General features: G+C 37.8%; 2 protein-coding genes across 5 annotated transcripts in view; both read left to right on the top strand.

The window, feature by feature from the left end:
• The window catches only part of SLC4A7 (solute carrier family 4 member 7), a 78,454-nt gene extending 64,209 nt beyond the window's left edge, over positions 1 to 14,245 (top strand). For all 4 annotated transcript variants that reach the window (XM_072327566.1, XM_072327564.1, XM_072327565.1 and 1 more), the window contains 11 exons: positions 54 to 159; positions 1,413 to 1,574; positions 2,575 to 2,688; positions 3,117 to 3,278; positions 3,538 to 3,789; positions 5,437 to 5,505; positions 5,985 to 6,158; positions 6,488 to 6,619; positions 7,282 to 7,382; positions 9,126 to 9,233; positions 9,826 to 14,245. In XM_072327566.1, the coding sequence (XP_072183667.1) occupies positions 54 to 159; positions 1,413 to 1,574; positions 2,575 to 2,688; positions 3,117 to 3,278; positions 3,538 to 3,789; positions 5,437 to 5,505; positions 5,985 to 6,158; positions 6,488 to 6,619; positions 7,282 to 7,382; positions 9,126 to 9,233; positions 9,826 to 9,907 (1,462 nt within the window). In that variant the 3' untranslated portion in view covers positions 9,908 to 14,245. The remainder of the gene's footprint in view (positions 1 to 53; positions 160 to 1,412; positions 1,575 to 2,574; positions 2,689 to 3,116; positions 3,279 to 3,537; positions 3,790 to 5,436; positions 5,506 to 5,984; positions 6,159 to 6,487; positions 6,620 to 7,281; positions 7,383 to 9,125; positions 9,234 to 9,825) is intronic.
• A 213-nt stretch (positions 14,246 to 14,458) lies between these two features.
• NEK10 (NIMA related kinase 10) overlaps positions 14,459 to 19,713 on the top strand; it is an 85,763-nt gene continuing 80,508 nt past the window's right edge. Inside the window, exon 1 of the mRNA XM_072329234.1 lies at positions 14,459 to 14,503. The gene's annotated coding sequence lies outside the window, so the exon portion shown is untranslated. The remainder of the gene's footprint in view (positions 14,504 to 19,713) is intronic.

The following is a 19,713-nucleotide window of genomic DNA, read 5'->3' as shown; positions in this document are numbered from 1 at the left end:
CACTTAAAAGCATATCATTTGGTTTGGTTTTTTTTTCCCTTCCTTGCCCTCAGATGTGTATGTTCTGAGCCTCAGAACCCCAGCAATGAAACCTTGAAGGCTTGGGGGAAGATGAATAAATCTGTGGAAACTATCGCATGGAGTAACCTTACAGTAACTGTGAGTATCTAAAAGGCAGATATTAGTCTCTTTGTTTTTATACGTACATAGACAAACACACACACAAACTAAATCTCACAACACACAATACTGGTGATTATTAATATTTCTTATCTGGTTACTTTTTCATAGCATGAATTGTTTTCTTTATAACTGTATTTGCAGTTCTTTTATTGTGCTCATAATGCTAAGCCGTCATTGTGCTGTTTTGGATAATTCATTTTGTGACAGTAAATTCTAGTATCATAAATGATCACTTGAGGATAGCCAAGCGAATACTGATGGCAGAGCAGTCATCTTCCTGAAGTGCAGATAAATATGATCAGCAGAATAAACAGGAGATAATTTCCTTTTATTTCCTGTAAAGGATGGATAAATATTTTTAAGAAAATGTGAAGGTAGAAATCAAAGTTACAATGTGCTAGCAGGTACATGTCTTTAGATCTGCTGGTGTCTGAATCTGAAGCTTACACTGAAATTAGGATGTGTTTTGCTCAGCAAAAATGCCATTAAAAGCCTCAGTGGCCTAGTCCTCAGTACTAGGATTTCATCTGTAGTGTTATCTGCATACCATCCCTGTACTCCTTGACTATTGTAATTACCCAGAAAGGCAATGAACGTAGTATTTAAAACTTATTTTATATTTTTTATTTATCTTATGCAACTTTGCTTTCTCTTGAACAGTTTTATTTTTCTCAGGCAGAACTGATGCAAAATTTTGTGGCACTTATAATCCAAATTAGTTCTTAGTTGGAATTTGTTTTTACATAGATATAACTTATTTTCATAAACAAACCTGTTTAAAAACTTGGCTGTCGAAATATTACTTCCTGCTTTGTTGGCTTCATCTTTCCTTGTGCATTGTGTCTGCTTCCCTTTGCCTTTCAATGAGCCTTTTAGATGAGGATGATTGATATGTCCAGCAAGTTGAATGAGTAGTCTGCTTTTCCTGAACATAATTCTCAGCCTTAATTTACGTATTCAGTCTTTTGATGCATTGAGAAATAGAATAGAAATGAGGTGAATGTGATTAAAAAAACCCAAAAAGGTTATTTGGGGCTTTCTGAGATCATGAAAAAAATGAATAATTGCTACTGTGACTCTTCTGGAAAAGACAGGTTTTTTGGCATTTCAGGGTGAGATACTGATGGAGGAGAGAAGGTTTTTATGTGTGTCTGCCATTGGTAGGTTACAAGTTTGAGTACATTAAATGACTGAAAATTTAGATATTTAAGGATTTTCTCTCTTTGCAGGAATGTTTAGAGTTTCATGGTGTGTTTCTTGGATCTGCTTGTGGCCATCATGGACCATATATTCCAGATGTTCTCTTCTGGTCTGTCATATTATTCTTTACAACATTTTTCCTCTCCTCTTTCCTTAAGCAGTTCAAGACCAAACGCTATTTCCCAACTAAGGTAATTCCAATTAAAGATGACTTTTACTGTGTGGTAAATACATTGAAATTAAATACATTAATATAGCTTAAAAGGGCTTATTTTGCTTCAGAACATTGTTTTGAGAGTGTAACTTTAAATGTGTTTCCTCTAAGATAGAAAAGGAAATGGTAAGCAACATTCTCTTTAAATTAAAAGTTAAGAAAATTAAGGTATGAAATTGACTGCTGAAAATTCAGTGCTTAGTATTCTTTCATGCCATTGTAACAGAATGTTCTGAATATGAGAATATCTGAGCATGTCTGTCTTTCATACTAATGGCTATTGGCAGATATCATCTGGAGGGATTATTTTCCCAGTTCCCTTGCCTGGTAGCACAGAATAATTCGTCACTTTTTCCAACCTGATGATGTCTTAAGTGTGTCGAGTTGTTCCTGAGGGGGATTGCTGTTTCTAATAGAATATAATAATAATAATATGGTGATTGTCCTTGGACTGATTTATACAGTATATTTCTACTAAGCAAAATAAAGTGGGTAGATCTTCTCTGGACCTCACCTTGTACCTACAGTGTGCTCCTAATGCTTAACAAAGTCACCCTTGATAACCTGAATTTGTTAGATGATATCCCTCCCCTACAAATTGAGCATCAGATGTATTATTATTGATTTCAGAACAGTCCAGTGGTTTCGCTGAACTACGCTGCAGGAAACTAGCTGTGATGACTCAGCCAGGCTGAGAGGACAGAAAGTTGTGGAAGAATTAATATGAAGCAGTCTGCTTCTTGTTCTCGATAACTTTAGATGGGATTACCAGATGAAATGTTGTACAGAATACTCAACTTGATGCTATGCTGGCAGGCAGCTTAAATTTAAATATAAAAATAAAATGCATGTAATGTTCAGTGATGTAGTATAATATAAATAGACTTCCCTGTTCATAGGGAAGAAGATTCTCTTTCTGCTGATGTTGTTTCATCATTATAATTCATGAGAGTTAACACAAGCTTTTTTCTTTATAGGTGCGTTCTACGATCAGTGACTTTGCAGTATTTCTGACAATTGTAATCATGGTTTTGATTGACTATCTTGTAGGAGTGCCATCTCCTAAGCTTCATGTTCCAGAGAAATTTGAAGTAAGAAATAAAGCCTTTTTTTTTTTTTTTTAATGCTTTTTAAGTGCTTGCAGCTTCATAGACAGTAGAATAGTAGTATTAAATAAAAACAGGAATTTAACTTTTCAACTTGCATTGTAGTTTCAGTAATCTCACTTTTCTGTTCTGAATAGCGTCTCTCCTGACAAAACACTGCTTTGTGCTGTAGTATTACTGAAAAGTATGTAGTCCTTACTGCAAATCTGCAGAAATCAAGGAATGGGTGGTCTGTTTTTTTTTTTTCCATGTCTCGTTCACATTTAACAGTTAGTCAATCTTTAGGTCAAAGCCACTGGGGAAAAAAAGTAAAGCTCGTACTTAAGAGACTGTTTACATGGTGATGTTTGTAAGGTAATGTTTGTAACGAAATCTATACTTCATTTTAGTGAATAATTGTTTATTTTTTCCAGCCCACACATAAGGACCGAGGATGGTTTATAGACCCTCTTGGAGGCAATCCTTGGTGGACGCTCCTGGTAGCTGCTGTTCCTGCTCTACTTTGTACCATACTCATTTTCATGGATCAACAAATAACTGCTGTTATTATAAACAGAAAAGAGCATAAACTGAAGGTGCAAGTCTATCAATTTTCACTAAACTCTACTTTTGTATAAGTCAGGTTTATTTTAAATCATATCCTGTCTAAGTTTGCAATACATACAGCTAAAAAATGAATGGGTATATTGACTAATATAGAGTGACTGTAATTTTGCAGGCACTTTAAAAGTCTACTACTTCCATATAAATGTTATTTACCAAGTTAGTTATAAATTTCACATCATGTAAATAGAAAGTTTATCAAATGATTCATTTCTTTGCTTGATTTCACAGAAAGGCTGTGGTTATCATCTTGATCTGTTCATGGTTGGTATTATGTTGGGAGTATGTTCCATAATGGGCTTACCGTGGTTTGTCGCAGCAACTGTCCTGTCTATAAGTCATGTTAACAGCCTGAAAGTTGAATCTGAGTGTTCTGCACCAGGAGAGCAACCAAAGTTTTTGGGAATCCGGGAGCAGCGAGTGACAGGATTGATGATTTTTGTCCTGATGGGGCTGTCAGTGTTCATGACCTCTGTGTTAAAGGTAGGAATTTTACCAAAATACTTGTATTTTCTTACTGGGATGAGATATTTTGTGATGTTATTACATCTTATTACATCAAGTAATGCACTTTTAGGTCCTCTGTCAAACTATGTTTTTAACATCAGGTGTTGATTTAATAGAAACAACCAGTGGAGGGAGATGTGGGAAAACTGAATGAGCTAAAAGTATAGTGAGTAGAAAAGAAAGCAACCTTTGTCCATGTTGCATGATTTTCTTCCTAGTGCTTTTTTTTAGATGTACAAGTCTGTGTTACTCAAAATAGTTATGTAGTTCTTATGTGAATATAGAAGTGGAGGGAGAAAAGGAGTGTGATAAAGTTACTTGAGCAGAAGTAATATAATATGGCCAGTGAAGCAGAAATAGAGCTCAAGAAGTGATAATCAGAAATGGTGTTGCCTCCTTTTCTAAATAGCTGTCTATTTGTACAAGTTAAAGACCATAGGGGTTTGAAAACAATCAGGTGGTATTTATAACTAAATATTTAGATCAAAGAATCTCTGGTAGAAAAGCCACCAGGAGCTCAGCTGTATAACAGAGACTATCAGAATCAAAATTAGGAATACTAAAATGGATTTATTATTGCTCAAAAGGTGAAGGTGCTGATTGCTGAACCCTAGTGTTTATCCCATTTTTTAGCAGCTGATTCTTGGAAAGTAAAACCTGCTTTTGTTATGGGATCAAGGGATCAGTCTCAATGAGATTACTACCATTCATCCCGTGAAATATTTTTGTTTTTCACTGTGAGTGAATGTTATTGTTCAAAAGAAGAAAGGAGGACAATAACTTGAACTGCAGACTGTGCTTTTGGTTCATGTGTGAATGTATGCCGATTTAATTCAGTGGAAATTCATGCTAATGAAGTACTAGCATGTCAAATTACATTGTACATGGTAAAGATGCCATCTAATACACGTACACACAGTAATTAATCCCTAAGGCATAGTTTTATTCCACACTATTTTAAGTTTCAGTGAAGGCTTTTGTTCAGGCTTGAAGGCAGCAGTTTCTGTTAAGATTTCTCTACTCAGAATTTCCATCAGTTTGGTAGCAAAGTAAGCTTCACTTGCTTTCTGTTGGCTGCTCATGTTTGATGTAGGTGCCACTGAAATCAGTGGACGGCATTATCTTAGTAAATTGATTTTACAACAAACTTAGCCCTTAAAAAATTTTTATAGTTTATGGTTTCATTTTGTTTCACGTGCTCTGGAAAAACTGTGTTAGCAAGGAAAAAAATTCAGCTTCATATGAGAGTTTCTGTGAAGTTGGTTGTCCCAGTATGATTCATTTCAAATAGCAACATTAAACCAGTATTGTTAGCATTAATAGAAACACTGGTTGCAACATAGAAAATGTAATCCACGGGCAGTCGAGTCTGAACTACTTTTTTAATTCTGGTGACAGCCATATTAGTTCTGGGGAATGACAGGTCCTTCTGCAGCTCCCAGCTATTTTTGCTTTTCAGTGCTGCATTTATTCCTTCTGTAAATAGAGCTCTACCTTTGTAGATTTTTCATAAATAAAATGGGTATTAAAATAATTTGGTTCACATCTTTCACTAATAGGAACTGCTAAGTTGTATCATGTTGATTCTACAAGTTACTACATTGGTGTTGTTTTCCTCTGCAGTTTATTCCAATGCCAGTTTTGTATGGTGTCTTTCTTTACATGGGAGTGTCTTCATTAAAAGGCATTCAGGTAAAATCTGACTTTATGGAACAGTCTGCTTTTGTTTAAGTGAAAAGGGTAATGTAAGACATTATTTTACATCAGAATCAATAAAGTTAACCCATATTGTCTGAGTAGGATGTAGGATAATAACTAAAGTGTCACGTTCAGTGTTTGTTCTTACCACTGTCTTTAATTCTTTTGCTTCTATTCCTTCAGTAGTGTAGTGGAATAGTAAATTTTCTGAGATACTCTAAAATGTTATGCTAGTAATGTTTGAGAGGAAAACAAACAATAGAGACCCTAGGCCCTTGTTTTTTGGGGATCTTTACTAGTATTTTAATCAGGATTAACTTGTTTATAGAGTCTCCTCTATAAACAAAAATGTTTGTCCTCTATAAAAAAAAATGTTTTGTTTTTTTTTTTAATTTATTTTATTTTATTTATACATTTCCTTCTGGAGAGGAAGAAAATCATTAACTGAAGGATGATTTTATATTTCACTGCAGTTTTTTGACCGTATAAAATTGTTTGGAATGCCCGCCAAGCATCAACCTGACCTGATATATCTGCGTTATGTACCACTCTGGAAGGTCCATATCTTCACAGTTATTCAGCTCACTTGTCTAGTTCTTTTGTGGGTCATTAAAGCATCTGCAGCTGCTGTTGTTTTCCCTATGATGGTAAGTTATCTGTTCTACAAGTTAATCATTTGCCAAGAGTGTGTGCAGCATCCAACATCTCTTCAGAATGTGTTTGCTACCTTATGAGGGAAGAGACTGAAAAAGAAGCAAACTTCAGTAGCTGTTGACTTTTGAAACATGAGAACTCCTGAAAGTTAGCAATTCAGCTGTGAAAAGCTACAAAAGGAGGAATGATCTAACTTGGCAGTAAGATAAAACTGTTACAAGGAGAAAAGGCTACAGTTAAAAACACTGAATGTACTGAAAGTGTGTGATAATATTTATTTCAGTAGTTTAATATCAATGATTCCTTTTATGGTTCTCTTAAGGTTTTAGCATTAGTGTTCATTCGCAAGCTCATGGATTTATGTTTTACCAAAAGAGAGCTTAGCTGGCTCGATGATCTTATGCCAGAAAGTAAAAAGAAGAAAGAAGACGACAAAAAGAAAAAAGAGAAAGCAGTAAGTATACGAATACTCAAACTGAACATGTTATAAATTAATAGAAAACACTTAATTAGCACTTAAGATTCTTTTACGCAAGCATATGTTTTGAAATCCTTTACTAATGAAACTTATTGGTTAAGCAACAGTTAATGGCTGTTAAGGACAGGTCACTACTTTAATGATGTTGTTATGAATTATGACTCTTCTATGTGAAGTTAGCAAGCAAAATAGAACAAAGTGGTTCTTAGCACAACATTTTGTTACTTCTGTCATTCCTCGGGTTTGAAGGCAAGTATGGATGAATGGGAAAGAAAAACAGTGAAGTAGGAATCTTTACTTCGCATTAAGTAGTAGCAAGCTTTACTGTACAAAGGACATTCTCTCTGTGTGTTTATGTAGAATGATGGTTAAAACCAACTGCTAGTTGGTAATAATGTATAGCTGAATAATAGTTGTATGACTTCTCAGTAGAAGTACCAACAGGTTGTACACCAGCTAGCTGAATTTCTTAGGCTGCAAAATGTTACAGTCTTAGCTAGATGTCATGATTTCAGTGCTGCAGTACCTACAGGGAAGTATTTTGCCCCATAACCTTGTGGAAATACATTGTCAGTGTGCATAGTTCTTGGTTTCTGCTGTATGAAAAATTTAATAAAATGTTTACTTCAAATCTACAGGAGGCAGAGAGAATGCTTCAGACAGAGGACAATGAAAGCGTACACCTCCAGTATGGAGAAGGAAATGTTTTGAATTTTCCTGTAAAAACTCTAAAATACAGGTATAATAAGATGTCTGTCTTCCTAGAAGTATTTCTATCAAATGCTGTAATTTCCTTCATGTTTAATTGGTCATGTAAGAGCTTAGTTTTTTCCTCCAAGCTAGTAACTCAGCCTTGATTATCAAGTATTAAAGCATATCCCATGGTGCTGTGGTAGTAGGTTTTGTGGGTTTGTTTGGTTTTTTTTTGGTGGAAACGTCTTTAATTATAAATTTACATGACCGTCTTGAACAGATCTGATGACTCCCTTTCAACCAGCTGTTCTCAAGGTGAAGAAGCTTCATTGGTCAGTTTTCGTAGAATACTTGTGTGCTACTGTGCATGAAATGTTGAGTATTAAGCGACTAATAGCATCAGTTGAGCCGTGTGTTTACCAGCCACTTGGATTTTTCAGCAGTAGTCTAAATGTGCAGTTCTTCGATGGTTTATTTAAATGAAGGCTAGTTTCTGTGACCTAAAAAAAACTGTTTTGCAGGCAGTCTTTTTTGCTTAAGAAGGTCATTAAGATAATTAAGAAAATGTACATTGGAGGGCAGCAGGATTGTCAGCTTTCTTCCAGAAATGGAAGCGCTGCAGTTTCACAGCACTGGAAGGTTTTTTCCTCAGTATGTGTCTTTTACTAGAGATGTATTCTAGTTAGTTGTCAGATATTTTACAACTGTTCAGGAGCTGTGACAAGTCTAATTCTAAAAATTCCTAGATTACAAATCAGGTGTTGGGTCTACAGTGATTCAGTCATAGAACCACCAAAGTTTTCCAAAGTTGGAAAAGACCTCCAAACTCGTCTAGTACAACTGTACACCTACTACCAATATTTTTCCACTAAATCACATCCTTTAGTATAGCATCTAAATTGGCTTGGGGATGGACAGCTTTTCAGTTTAGATACATATTCCTGCTCAGTCCTATTGTCTGCTCTAAGAACAGGCTTAATCCAACTTTAGCAACTGAAGTGATGACTGTGCAAAAACAGGTGTTTTTTTGTTTTTTTGTTTTTTTTTAATTGAGCAATTGCTAATTGCTCTCATGGTAGAATGATGAATTCATCAAGTGTCTGCATGTGTTTTTGCTATGTATTTCACTGTGTTGCAACTTGTGGGGATTCCCAGTGAAAAATAGGCTTTGAAATGTTCCTGTGGTGCTTTGATGTAGTCTGCAGTAGATTCTGAAGCTTAGGTGTTGTCAGTAGGGATGCTGAAGTCTGCTTTACCTGTAAATGTGTGAAAGGCAAAGGTCAAAATAAATTTTGAAAGCTTACCATCTGTGATATTGCACTTCAGTAGGGGGAAAAAAGAGTCAAGTCATTCAAATTTGTGCTACTTCTTAGTCTGATCTGAGATACCAGTTCCAGAATTCTATTAATGTTTACTTTTTTGCGCATGGTCATTTACTGGAAATAGCTTAAAATAATTCTGATGTATGAATACCTAACAAAACTCTATGATTCATTTTATTATTGATAAATATGCAGAATAATTTTCTGAAGTAAGAGGAAATTTAGAAATGAGATACCACTAACAGATTGTGATTGTCTGTGACAAACTGTTGACGATAGCATGAGATTAAGGCAGCATTAGTGAATCATTAAGTTTTTGTTGAAGTACTCTGTGGTAAGTGATGAATTCAACTTGTGGCTGTGTAAATATTGAGAAAAGGCGCAACTGATGTAATTTATGAGTGACAACAAGTATAACGTCTTTGAAGGGCATTGAATACTAACCAGAAAGTATGTTTGTTCTTTAGCGTTGATCCCTCAGTTGTAAACATATCAGATGAAATGGCCAAAACTGCACAGTGGAAGGCTCTGTCCATGAGTACTGAGAATGCCAAAGTAACCAGAGCTAACCTGAGGTAGCTATAATTACTCACGTGTTTTCTAACGTTTGTCACGTCTTCAGTAGCTAAATATTGTACTCATATTTATTGAAGTATATATCAGATAAAGAGCATACATGGTTTATAAATTGACTTTTCACTTGCAAGGAACTTGATTTTGAGCTTAATTTTTGCTCTCTGCTCTGAAATCAAACAATGTCTAAGGACATTGTTAAGTGCATTATTACTATTTGAATGCCACTTCTAATTTGCTTAATACGGTTGTATGCTGCTCAGATGGGTTTAAGTGATCTAAAACCTTTATTAGAGTGCATTTGAGCATGGAAATTGTTACAAATTACAAATGCCAGAGAGAATAAAAGGTAAGTACAGCATTTTCACTGCTTCTTGGATCATCCACTGGGTTAGTGGGTTTGGATATTTGCCCAACTTATTTTAGATTTCTAAAAATTAAATTGGCTCAGATAGTATTTCCATTGGATATGAAATATACTTTAATGAAGTACTGTCTTGACTCTTGAGTGTAAAATGTTTGATGACTAGCCTTGAGAAAAATGAATGATATCTTAAATAAAATATCTTAAATGATCATCTTTGCTTTCAACAGCCCTGAGAAACCAGAAAGCGTGAAAATAAATGTGGAAGATTCACCTATTGTGAAATACGTGGATGCCGAAACATCTTTATAGAACTGAAAGAGGGGGAATTGTGTGTATTTGTGTGTGTGTATATATATATCATTGTAGGATATTATACCATTGAAGTGTGATTTCCAATTTAAGGAGTAACATGTATTTAATTCTGCCATTGTTTAGGGAACTGTAGATATGCTGACATGAGAAGATTTTCCTACAGATCAGTTGAGTGGTAATCACACTTCAGCTATTTATTTTATTGGGAATTTTATTTTCATTTTAAATAGGAATATTGTAATGAATGCATATTATTTTCAATAATCAGTACGTGCATAAAAGTTTAATCAGCTTTTGCTGATGATTACTGGTCCACGTTGCTTAGAATTCTGCAATACCTCTGTTTATAATGTGTGCTACAGAAGTTTGTTTTCCATGCAGGAAATTACTGCTTGTTTTTGCAGGGTATTATTATTATTATTGTTATTATTATTTGTGATTTCATAGATCAAATATTAATGTACTGTTAAATGAACTGCTGTGCTTTCTGTCTCCACTACATGCTAATATGTTTTGGATTCTGTCACTCACATTTTACAAAGGAGGCCTAGGGCTCTAAGTCAGATGGAAAAGTAACCCTTGAAATACATGTAAATATCCTGTTCTGCTACTTTTAAATACATACCCCTGATTTTTCACTGTCATCCAGTAGCCATATGGTTTTAATAACTGTAGTTACAATCCCAAGTCAGTATTTGCCATTCTGAAATCCGTGTTTACACAACGTAAATTGAATTTGTAGGCAGCAATTTGTTCCGTAGGAAGTTTCACTTGCTACACTAGTACTCTTGATTTCTTTACCTGTTTTTATTTACACTCTCCGTTGACTGAAAAACTGATTTACTCATCTCTAAGACTGACACTTAGGAGTATTTCATGTCCTTATCCAAATATCTTTCTTGTTGAATTCATTTCTAAAATTTATTATATGTTCGATTAAATTAGCCACAGATGAACTCTGTAATAGGTTTATGATCAGTATTATTTTATAGATTACAAATTGCTTGTGGTATTTCTGTGTACAGTTCTGATTTTCTTCATTGTAAAGGGCATATATGATAGCACACCAACTTATTTTAAGCATTTTATTTATTTTAATTACTATAAAATTTTATCGTGTTGGAATTGAAAAAGTAACTATTCATTTATTGACGTAAACAGGATTTTGGAGGTTCATTGATTAAAAATGCATTGATTTAAAAAGTGCATTTATTGTACTTATGTTCTTGAGGTTTAGTGTTTAGCAATGTAAAATCTGAGATGATGAGAATTTTATGTGTAAATGAAAAACTCGATCACTTACCTGCTGCAGTTTCCATTACTAATGTTTTTTTTTTTTTTTCTTGCCTTATGCCTTCGTTTTTAGCTTGTATTTCTGATTTGGTCATTTTAGATTCTGCCAGCCCTTTCTGGATGTATTATAAAGGCTTCAATTAGAATTTGTGCACATTTCAAACCAGAACATACTTGTTAGCTTAATTCTGTTTTGGTAGATTTGTGAGTTTTACTGTGGACATCGTGGTAAAATTCTCAGTGAATGCAAAAGGAGCAGATTTTAGAGGAAAGTGTTGTTCATCTGGAAGTACCACCTGAGGTGGAATTCGGGTATTCTTCAGACAAGTAACAGTGAGATGAAAGATAATCATATATTATGAAAACAAACCCATCAGTTGGAATAAGAGGAAATATTTGAAAACAACGCTTAAGTTGTATGGGCTGTTAACTGTTACCATTACACACAATATAGTAGTTTATTTTTTCTGTTCTTTCCATTTGACTCAATTGATAAGGCAGTTTACTGAAAATACGTAATAGCGTACAGCAATATGGATGATCCTCCCCAAACTCTCATGACAAAGGCTCAGTGGAAAAGAAAGTGAGGTCTGCATTACTAATTTGACTAGTACCGTGTATGACCTCTATAGGATGATGTCTGTTATCCTTAGATAACAGCATAGCTTCTGCCTTAGCTTGAGTATGTGCTCTTTCAGGAAATAGCTGCTTTCCCTCTAGTGAAACCGAGATGCAATGAAAGTGTGGCAGAAACTTGCCCAAAACTGTTAGCATTAAGAAAAAAACCAACCCAACACATCTGCTCATCAGTTACTGGCTGTTAGCTGGTGACTGGTGAATCTAAGAAGAAAAGTACTATTTTGAGCAGTTTACATAGTGTTATCCACAATATAATACTCCTGTACCATTCTTCTTAGTAGTATTTTATACATCATATTCAGAGCGCTATGATTGTTTCCAAGATTCAGAAGATTATTATAAGCCTCTTAGATTTTTAACTCTTCAGTGCCAGAAATCAGGGTTCCCTGGTGCTTGTGAAGGGTTAATGAATGGCCAATATTGCAGGAAGCAGGTGTTTTCCTTGTGAAGTTCAAAAACCGCAAATGAACCACCAAAGCCCACAAGTTTAATTGCAGTATTTCTTTAATTCTAATTCTGTAGATGCTTTCATCAGTGCCAGAAATACCGTGACTTGCAAACCAGTTTACAGTGACCTTTAGTTCCAGTGTTCTTTGTTAATAGCGTGTCCCGCTTGCACTTTTTTCCCCATGTGAATGGAAGACAACCTGGTATTGAGTGCGTAGAAACCCATGGATAACTTACAGTTAGGTAATTTACTGCTCACTGTATACCACTTTTGCTTTAAGATTGTGCATAGTTGAAGTAAAGCTAAGGATATCGTGGACTGTATATAGGTAAATTTTGCCTTAATAGGTGCAAAAGAGCAGTGATAGTAATTGCGCACTGATTCTTTCATAGGGGTTAAGCCCTATAAAAAATTAAGCCAATGTATTTCCATTCCAGCAGTTAGAGGTAAATAAACAGTCCTGCACTTTTTATTTTAGATGCCTTGGTTTCCCGGAATGGAGCTTAGTGCTACTGTGTATCTGGCTGCAGAGCCACCTCAGGAAGTCCCCAGTCGTTTTATTTTATTTCTTTTTCTAGTTTGTTTTGTTTTCCCTTTTTCTTTTCCTAATTTATTTATAAGTATGAATGTTTACATAAAGTGTGGGTCTTAATTTTGACCGCTCCATTTAAATTATCATCTAAAACGTTTCACTTAAAACATCGTCTTTTTTTTAAACAAAGTTAAATTCTACAAAACTCCTCCTCAGTACTTCTCATGTGTTACAATGGCATGCTTTCATTCTGTTTACATACGCCCAAGTTAACGATACCTTCCTAGATTAGTTTTGCAGCTGCAACAGAATATATTGTTGTTTAGTGAAATGTTCCAAATTGCCAAGTTTGTCGTGGTCCGGTCGCTAGGGTAGAACTCGGTGCCCTGTTGGGGTTTTTCAACCAAATGTACAGGCCATTTTTACTGTTGTTTTTTTTTCCCCTATATGTAACGAAAGCTTTCCCGTCACTTTTCATTCGCTTCACATGCATCTTTGTCTTTATGTGGTAGTTTCCTGGTTCCTGCCCCGTGTCAGGCAGGTTCAGCTTCTGTAAAATACACCTGTGACAAACTGGCATCCTGTCACAGAGCCTGCACAGTTCTAAAGGATGATCTTGTACATACGTTCTGTAAATCTAAGATAAACGACTCACGATTTTCGGTTCACAGTGTAGCCTCTTAGATGAGCATCACGATGATTTTTACTTTTCCTTTTGCTTTCTGTGATTAGTAATGTTTTAATTACTCATTTAGGTAAAAACTTTATTATAAAGTACAGTGCGAACGTGTGAAATACTTTGTTTATACCAACAGTAATTTATTTTACAGCAGATTTTAAGACTAGAAGCACACAGCTTTGAGCCAATGTCAGGCTAGTGCTATGAGAATCGCTTAGGATTTTAAGTCTGTTTTATTTTGTATCTTTTTTGGTTTTTTTTTTAGGGAGAATTTATAGGAACTTTTTAGTTGGCATTGAAGTTTTTTTTTAAAGAAAAGACATTTTCATACTGAATTTTAGTATCTGTTGGCATTTGTTTGGAATAACGAGTTTAAAAACCAGCCCTTTTCTATGTGACAGCGCTGGGGCAAGGCACACACCCTTTGGCAATACAGCCCCCTCCTGTGTCTTCCGAGGCTCAGCACCTCAGTGCCGATGGTCGGAGGTGCCAGCACATACTGTACGGTTCCCACCTTTGTATGACTGCTTTTCTAATGGCGACGATGCTTTCTTACTTTATAACGGGATCCCAACCGAGGCGTTGTTCCAAACGTAGGATTGCTCTTCGGTTTGTATAGGAAACACCGATCTCAGACTTGTCTTCAATGTGAACGATCCAGCCTTCGTTGTTTTTAATGACTGGTAGAATAAAATTATCTTTTGTAACGTTTCCAAAAGTTGGCAAAAAGCAATAAAAACCTACTGAACAATATCTCGCCTTCTTGTATTGGTGACGGAGAGCCGGGCTGCCGCTCCGGCCGGGCGTCCTCGCTTCCATGGTAACAGGGACAGGCGTCGGCGGTCGCTAAGGATATCTCGTGCCTCTCACCACGGCGCCTTGCGATTGGCCGCCGGGTCGTCTCTTCCCGAAGAAGAGGATATGCGATTGGTGGCCGCCGCCTGGGGCCGCGCTCCCGACGATGGTGGAGAGGTGGTGGAGGCTGCGTGCGGGAGCTGCCGAGTGAGTGGGGCAGGGCATGGGTGCCCCAGTGAGAGCCGTGCGGGGGGAGGCTGTTGGGCCGTGTCCCGAGGGTCAGCTGCAGGCCTCTGTTTGGGAGGGGGGCTGGGGGTGCGGTGGGGGAGGTCGGAGAGTCGGGCTGCAGCTTCCTCAGAGCTTCGTGGTGCGATCAGGAAGCAACCGGGAGGTGTGATGGTGAGTCTGTTGTGTGATTGAAGTCACAGAGAGGTGCAGCATAAGGATGTCAAAGGTGTCAGAAAACTGAAACGTGATTTTAGCATTTGAGAATGCGTGCGAATGTTCTACGTGGTACAAAACACATTAAGGGTATCGAGCGCTGGGGCAGGCCTGCCTAGTCGTAAATAACACATAGAAAGTGCAGGGAACTGGTTTGTACTGGGTGCCATCCACCAGCCTGAGGTCACATCCACACCTGGTTCTCCCCCAGCAAGATAGAAGTAATGCCTCTTGGGTAAGATCTGCTTTGTTCCTGCCCTAGAGTCAGAGATTCGTTTCAGTTTGAAGGGGCCTTCAAAGGTCATCTAGTCCAACTCTGTGCAATGAACAGTTCAGGCTGCCTCCTCCAGCCTGACCTTGAATGTTTCCAGGAATGGGGCATCCACAACCTCTCTGGGCAACCTGTGCCGGTGCCTCACCACCCCAATTGTAAAGAACTCCTTCCTTATGTCCAATCTGAATCTCCCCTCTTTTAGTTTGAAGCCCTTCCCCTTTGTCTTATCACAACAAATTCTGTTAAAGAGTCTGTCCCTTTCTTTCTTACAGCCCCCTTTAGATACTTGAAGGCTGCTCTCAGGTCTGCCTGGAGCCTTCTTGAGGCTGAACACCCCAAGCTCTCAGCCAGTTTCCTGTAGAGGAGATGTTTCATGCCTGGGATCATTTTTGTGGCCCTGCTCTGGGCACGCTCCAACAGGTCCACATCTCTCCCCTGCTGAGGACTCCACATCTGGATGTGGTATTCTGAGTGAGTCTTCATCAGTGCAGAACAGAGGGGCAGGATCACTTCCTCCTACTTGCTAGCCACGTTTCTTTTGATGCAGCCCAGGGTATGGTTGGCTTTCTGGGCTGTGAGGGCACATTGCTGGCTCATGTCCAGCTTGCCATCCGCTATTACCCCAAATGGTTTCGACAGGCCACTGTGCTCTATCCTTTTATTTTTCTGCTTGTATTTGTAGTGGAGGTTGCCTCGATCCAGGTGCTAGATCTTCCACTAGGCTTCTCAAGCCTGTCCAGGTCTCTTTGGATGGTCTCTTTCCCATACCTCAGGTGTGTCAACCACACCACACAGCTTGCTGTCGTCTACAAACTTACTGTTGATGTTATTGATGAAGATATTAAAGGACAATGGCCCAGTATTGACCCCTGAGAGAAACTGTTTGTTGCTAATCTCCATCCAGATGTTGAGCAATTGACCCTCACCTTCTGGATACAGTCTTGCAGCCAGTTCCTTGTCCATAAAACAGACTACCTATCAAATCTCTGTCTTTCTAATTTGTTGAGAAGGGTGTTACTGGGGACCTTCCCATCTTTCTTCTAATGGTGTTGTCCCCAGCCTTTAACCTTCACCCACCTTTGTGTCCAGAAGGCACTAAACCCTCCCTCATGGTTTCCAGTGTCTCCAGACCCCCAAAGGCTGCCTGATAAGTAGGGCGAACAGCAGGAATTTTGTATAGCTACATTTGATTCTTGGTACAGGGCTGCTATCTACCCCTCAGAAATCTACTTTTCCTTCATCTATGAGCTGCAGATTGGAACTGTGAGATTAGGCAGAAATTGTGGATACAAGATACAATCTGGAAAAAAGCCCAGAGTCTCACACTGTGTGTGCCCAAGAATGTGAAAACAGGTCTGGCCTTTTATGGCTTCCCTAGTACTGGTTTGGTGCAGGGGGAGAAGCAGAGGACTTCCATTTCCTTCCATTTGTTGGGAAAACACAACCTTCGTTTGGAATCCTAGTTTATCTTCAGAGAATCTTCTAAGAAGCGATTAACCAAAGTTCAAGAAGAAAATACATGCATTTGGAAGTTTTCATGTAAAGTAAATGTGTGAATTTCCTTATTGATACTGTTGAAGGAACTTGTGAGAAGTACTATTCAAATGTTGTCTGTACATATTCATAGATTGGGAATTTCCAAGTCTTGTACTTCCCAGTGGTGACTCTTCTAACATCCATGCCCAATGCAAATGAGAGGGAATCAGCCTAGCCCTCTGCTTTCATCTGACTAGAGAAGTAGAAGTACATCTTGGGAACTTTTTAGTCTTCTTTGATGCATTCTTAGCCAACATTTGACTGCACTGGAAATGCATTTCTAGTATGCTGATAGTTGCTCTTTTAAGGAGTGATTTTTCATCTGACCTCACACCCAGCTTATGGTATTAGATAAATTCCTATCTAACAACGACATCAAAAATCTTCTACCGCTTCTTTATCCAGCTCAAGCCAGTTAAAGTTCTGAACATAGTTATGTAGTGGAACTCAGCCACCAGGGTGATTAAGGAAGAAGTTCACAATCAATCAAGCAGCTAGTTAGATTACAAAGCTATTTGTATCTGTTATCCACATCCAGTAGTTAGTACTAATAAATATTATAAAGAACATAAGATATCTTTTTCTTCAAGAGTGTTTTTAAACATTAAAACTGTAATTTATGGAGATAATTTATTCTTCAATATGTCTTTGCGGTTTTGTTTATTTTGGATTTTTTTTCACCTTCTGAAGCTTTATGACCTTGTGTCATCTGAGACAGACTGGGCCACAGATCAAATCTGTTGTGGTAATTCCTTTGTCTCCTGTTTTTCATCATGTGGGTTTTTTCTGACAAGGTTCTTGGAACGTTCCTTGTCCTATTCTGCACAACAACACTGTTAGAATGCATCTCTCTTCCTATGTAACTGAGTTAACATAACTAACTGAAAGTAATTATCACTGGTTATAATGAATTAGTTAATATTGTTCTCATTTCATTGTCTTAAATGAAATCGAATAAGGCTCTATCTGTACTGTAGGATGTCTTCCTTAATAATTTCCTGTTGTTTTTAAAAGTTGTCCAATCTCAGTCTTTTCCTGGCAGTACCTGAGTGGGGTGCAAGTGTTGTTTGGTTTGTTTTGCATGCATTACTCATGAGGCCAGCTTACTAGCTGGGGGATAGTTAGTAAGATAGTTAATAGTCTGGCACAAGTAAAGACAAAACATAGGGGTGGGAACGTACTTGATGCTTTCAAGAAAGTCAAGTAACTGTGTGAATCGTTAAGGACATTTTCCACGTCTGTTTTCTCTCAGGATTATGGCTGGTATGTGGAAAACAAGAGGTTGTTTCCTGTGGTACCCCTCACTCAGGGTGTGATGCTCATACACACACTTGGTTTAATGACTGGCTCCTAATGAAAGGGTTTTCTGCTCTTCTAGCTGTGCACTCCTGTCCCCTTTCTTGCCAGCAGAGATGCTCATTGGGCTGCTGTAATGGTGACCTATATTTATGGAAAACTAACTTTACAAAGAGAAGCACATGACTCTTTGCCTGTTTAGTTCTCTAAACTCTCAGATTTGGACTGAATAAACTGAGCAAGTGAAGGGGAGTGGAGGATTTTGGGAGGGGTTCAGCAGCTGCTATTTTCACCAGCAGATGGTTGTTCCATTGGTTTAGCTCTGGAGGTATATTGAAGGGCTCAAGCACTTTAAACCACAAGGATAAATTATTTGTTCTGCATGTTGTTCCTGCCCTTGTACACTGACGGTACCTGGGGACAAGCTATAAGGTAATCAGGGTTAACACAGAGAAGATTAGTTGTAACCTGATTCAGTGTTCCCAGTCCAGCAGACGGTGCAGCCGTATGATGCTGTGCTGGCAGTAGGAGGTTGTGCAGGGTCACTCAGCGGCCAGGGCTGCCCGCTTTTCATTGTAGTATTTACTGACTTGCACACGCTCATTGTCCTCTGGGAAACAGAGAGACAGCCTCAGGATGAACCCTCTGCTGTGGGTGAGGGCTGTGTCCCTTGGTGTGCTGCATTCCTTCTTCCTCAGACAGCAGTGAATGAAATTTGGCTTCATGTTGAGCATTTGCACCTGTAACAGCAGTGAGCCTTGAAAGTATTGCTCAGTTGCTACTCTATTTCTTCTCGACTAAGGCACCACCAACAGCAAGATTAGTGGACTGGCAGCCCTAAAGCAAGGTTGAGTGCAGTCTGTGGTTGTAAGCTTTCACATTTGTGAGGTACTTCTTAAATAATCATGAAGATTATTTGTTAAGTGATTGAAATCTGTTCTTTGTATGTGTGTATTCTTGAGCAAGTTGATAGTTTGGGAGTGTCACCGTGCTGGTGTGTAACCGTGAGGTGATGGTTCCATCAAGCCATGCCTCAGCAGTGTGCCATATGGAATGGTGAACTGGTGAGAGGATAAGAAGCAAAAATATTACTAAATAAAGATGTGGAAATCCATACTCGTGAGATTTCTTATACATGCTTAACAATGTATTTGACTCCTCCTAACTTTCACTTCTTTTGAAGAAAATTAAATGAATTAATTGAGCTGCTTTCATTTAGTTTAATATGAGATTAAGAGTTTTGTCTACTTACTGATAGAATAGTTGGTATTTATATTTGTTCCCTAGCAATAGCTGGTACAACAGCAATGTTCTGAAGTGTTTTCAATAACGCTGTTGAGCGGATGCATGGAGGAGAATAGAGGAATTTCTTGGGGATCAAGGTCCATTGTTCTCTATGGGATTACAAGTGGTAGGATAAAGGCTTTTTCCATAGAACAGAAACAGATGAACTGGTCTTACAGAACACTTCCCAGAGTGAGTTAGTACAACGCATGGGTTCATGCTGTCAGCAGTTGCATTTTGGTTAGTTTCGTGTCTAGTGTGAGAACGTATAATTGGGAAAAAAACTCAGACTTTTCAGTACGAAGCAGCATCTTCTGGTTTGTTTGTATTCCTTTTGTTTCCATCCTGGTTGACTTAGTTTTTTTGCCTTTATGAGGACCAACATAATTTCCCTCATTTATTTTCTTTTCTACAGCTTTCTGAACAGATCTGCAGACAAGAACCATAGAAGCCAGACCTACTGAATGTAACACAAATAGACTGAATGTTTATCTGCAGTGGATCTAATGCATGGTATTGACTCTCCTGAGGCCAAGCCATTACAGCTGTGCTCACCTACTGAAATAAGCTTTATGTCCTACTTTGC

Source organism: Excalfactoria chinensis, chromosome 2, assembly GCF_039878825.1.
Source record: "Excalfactoria chinensis isolate bCotChi1 chromosome 2, bCotChi1.hap2, whole genome shotgun sequence".
NCBI lineage: Eukaryota > Metazoa > Chordata > Aves > Galliformes > Phasianidae > Excalfactoria > Excalfactoria chinensis.
Note: the sequence above shows the minus strand (reverse complement) of the source record. Positions and strands in the feature narration are given on the sequence as shown.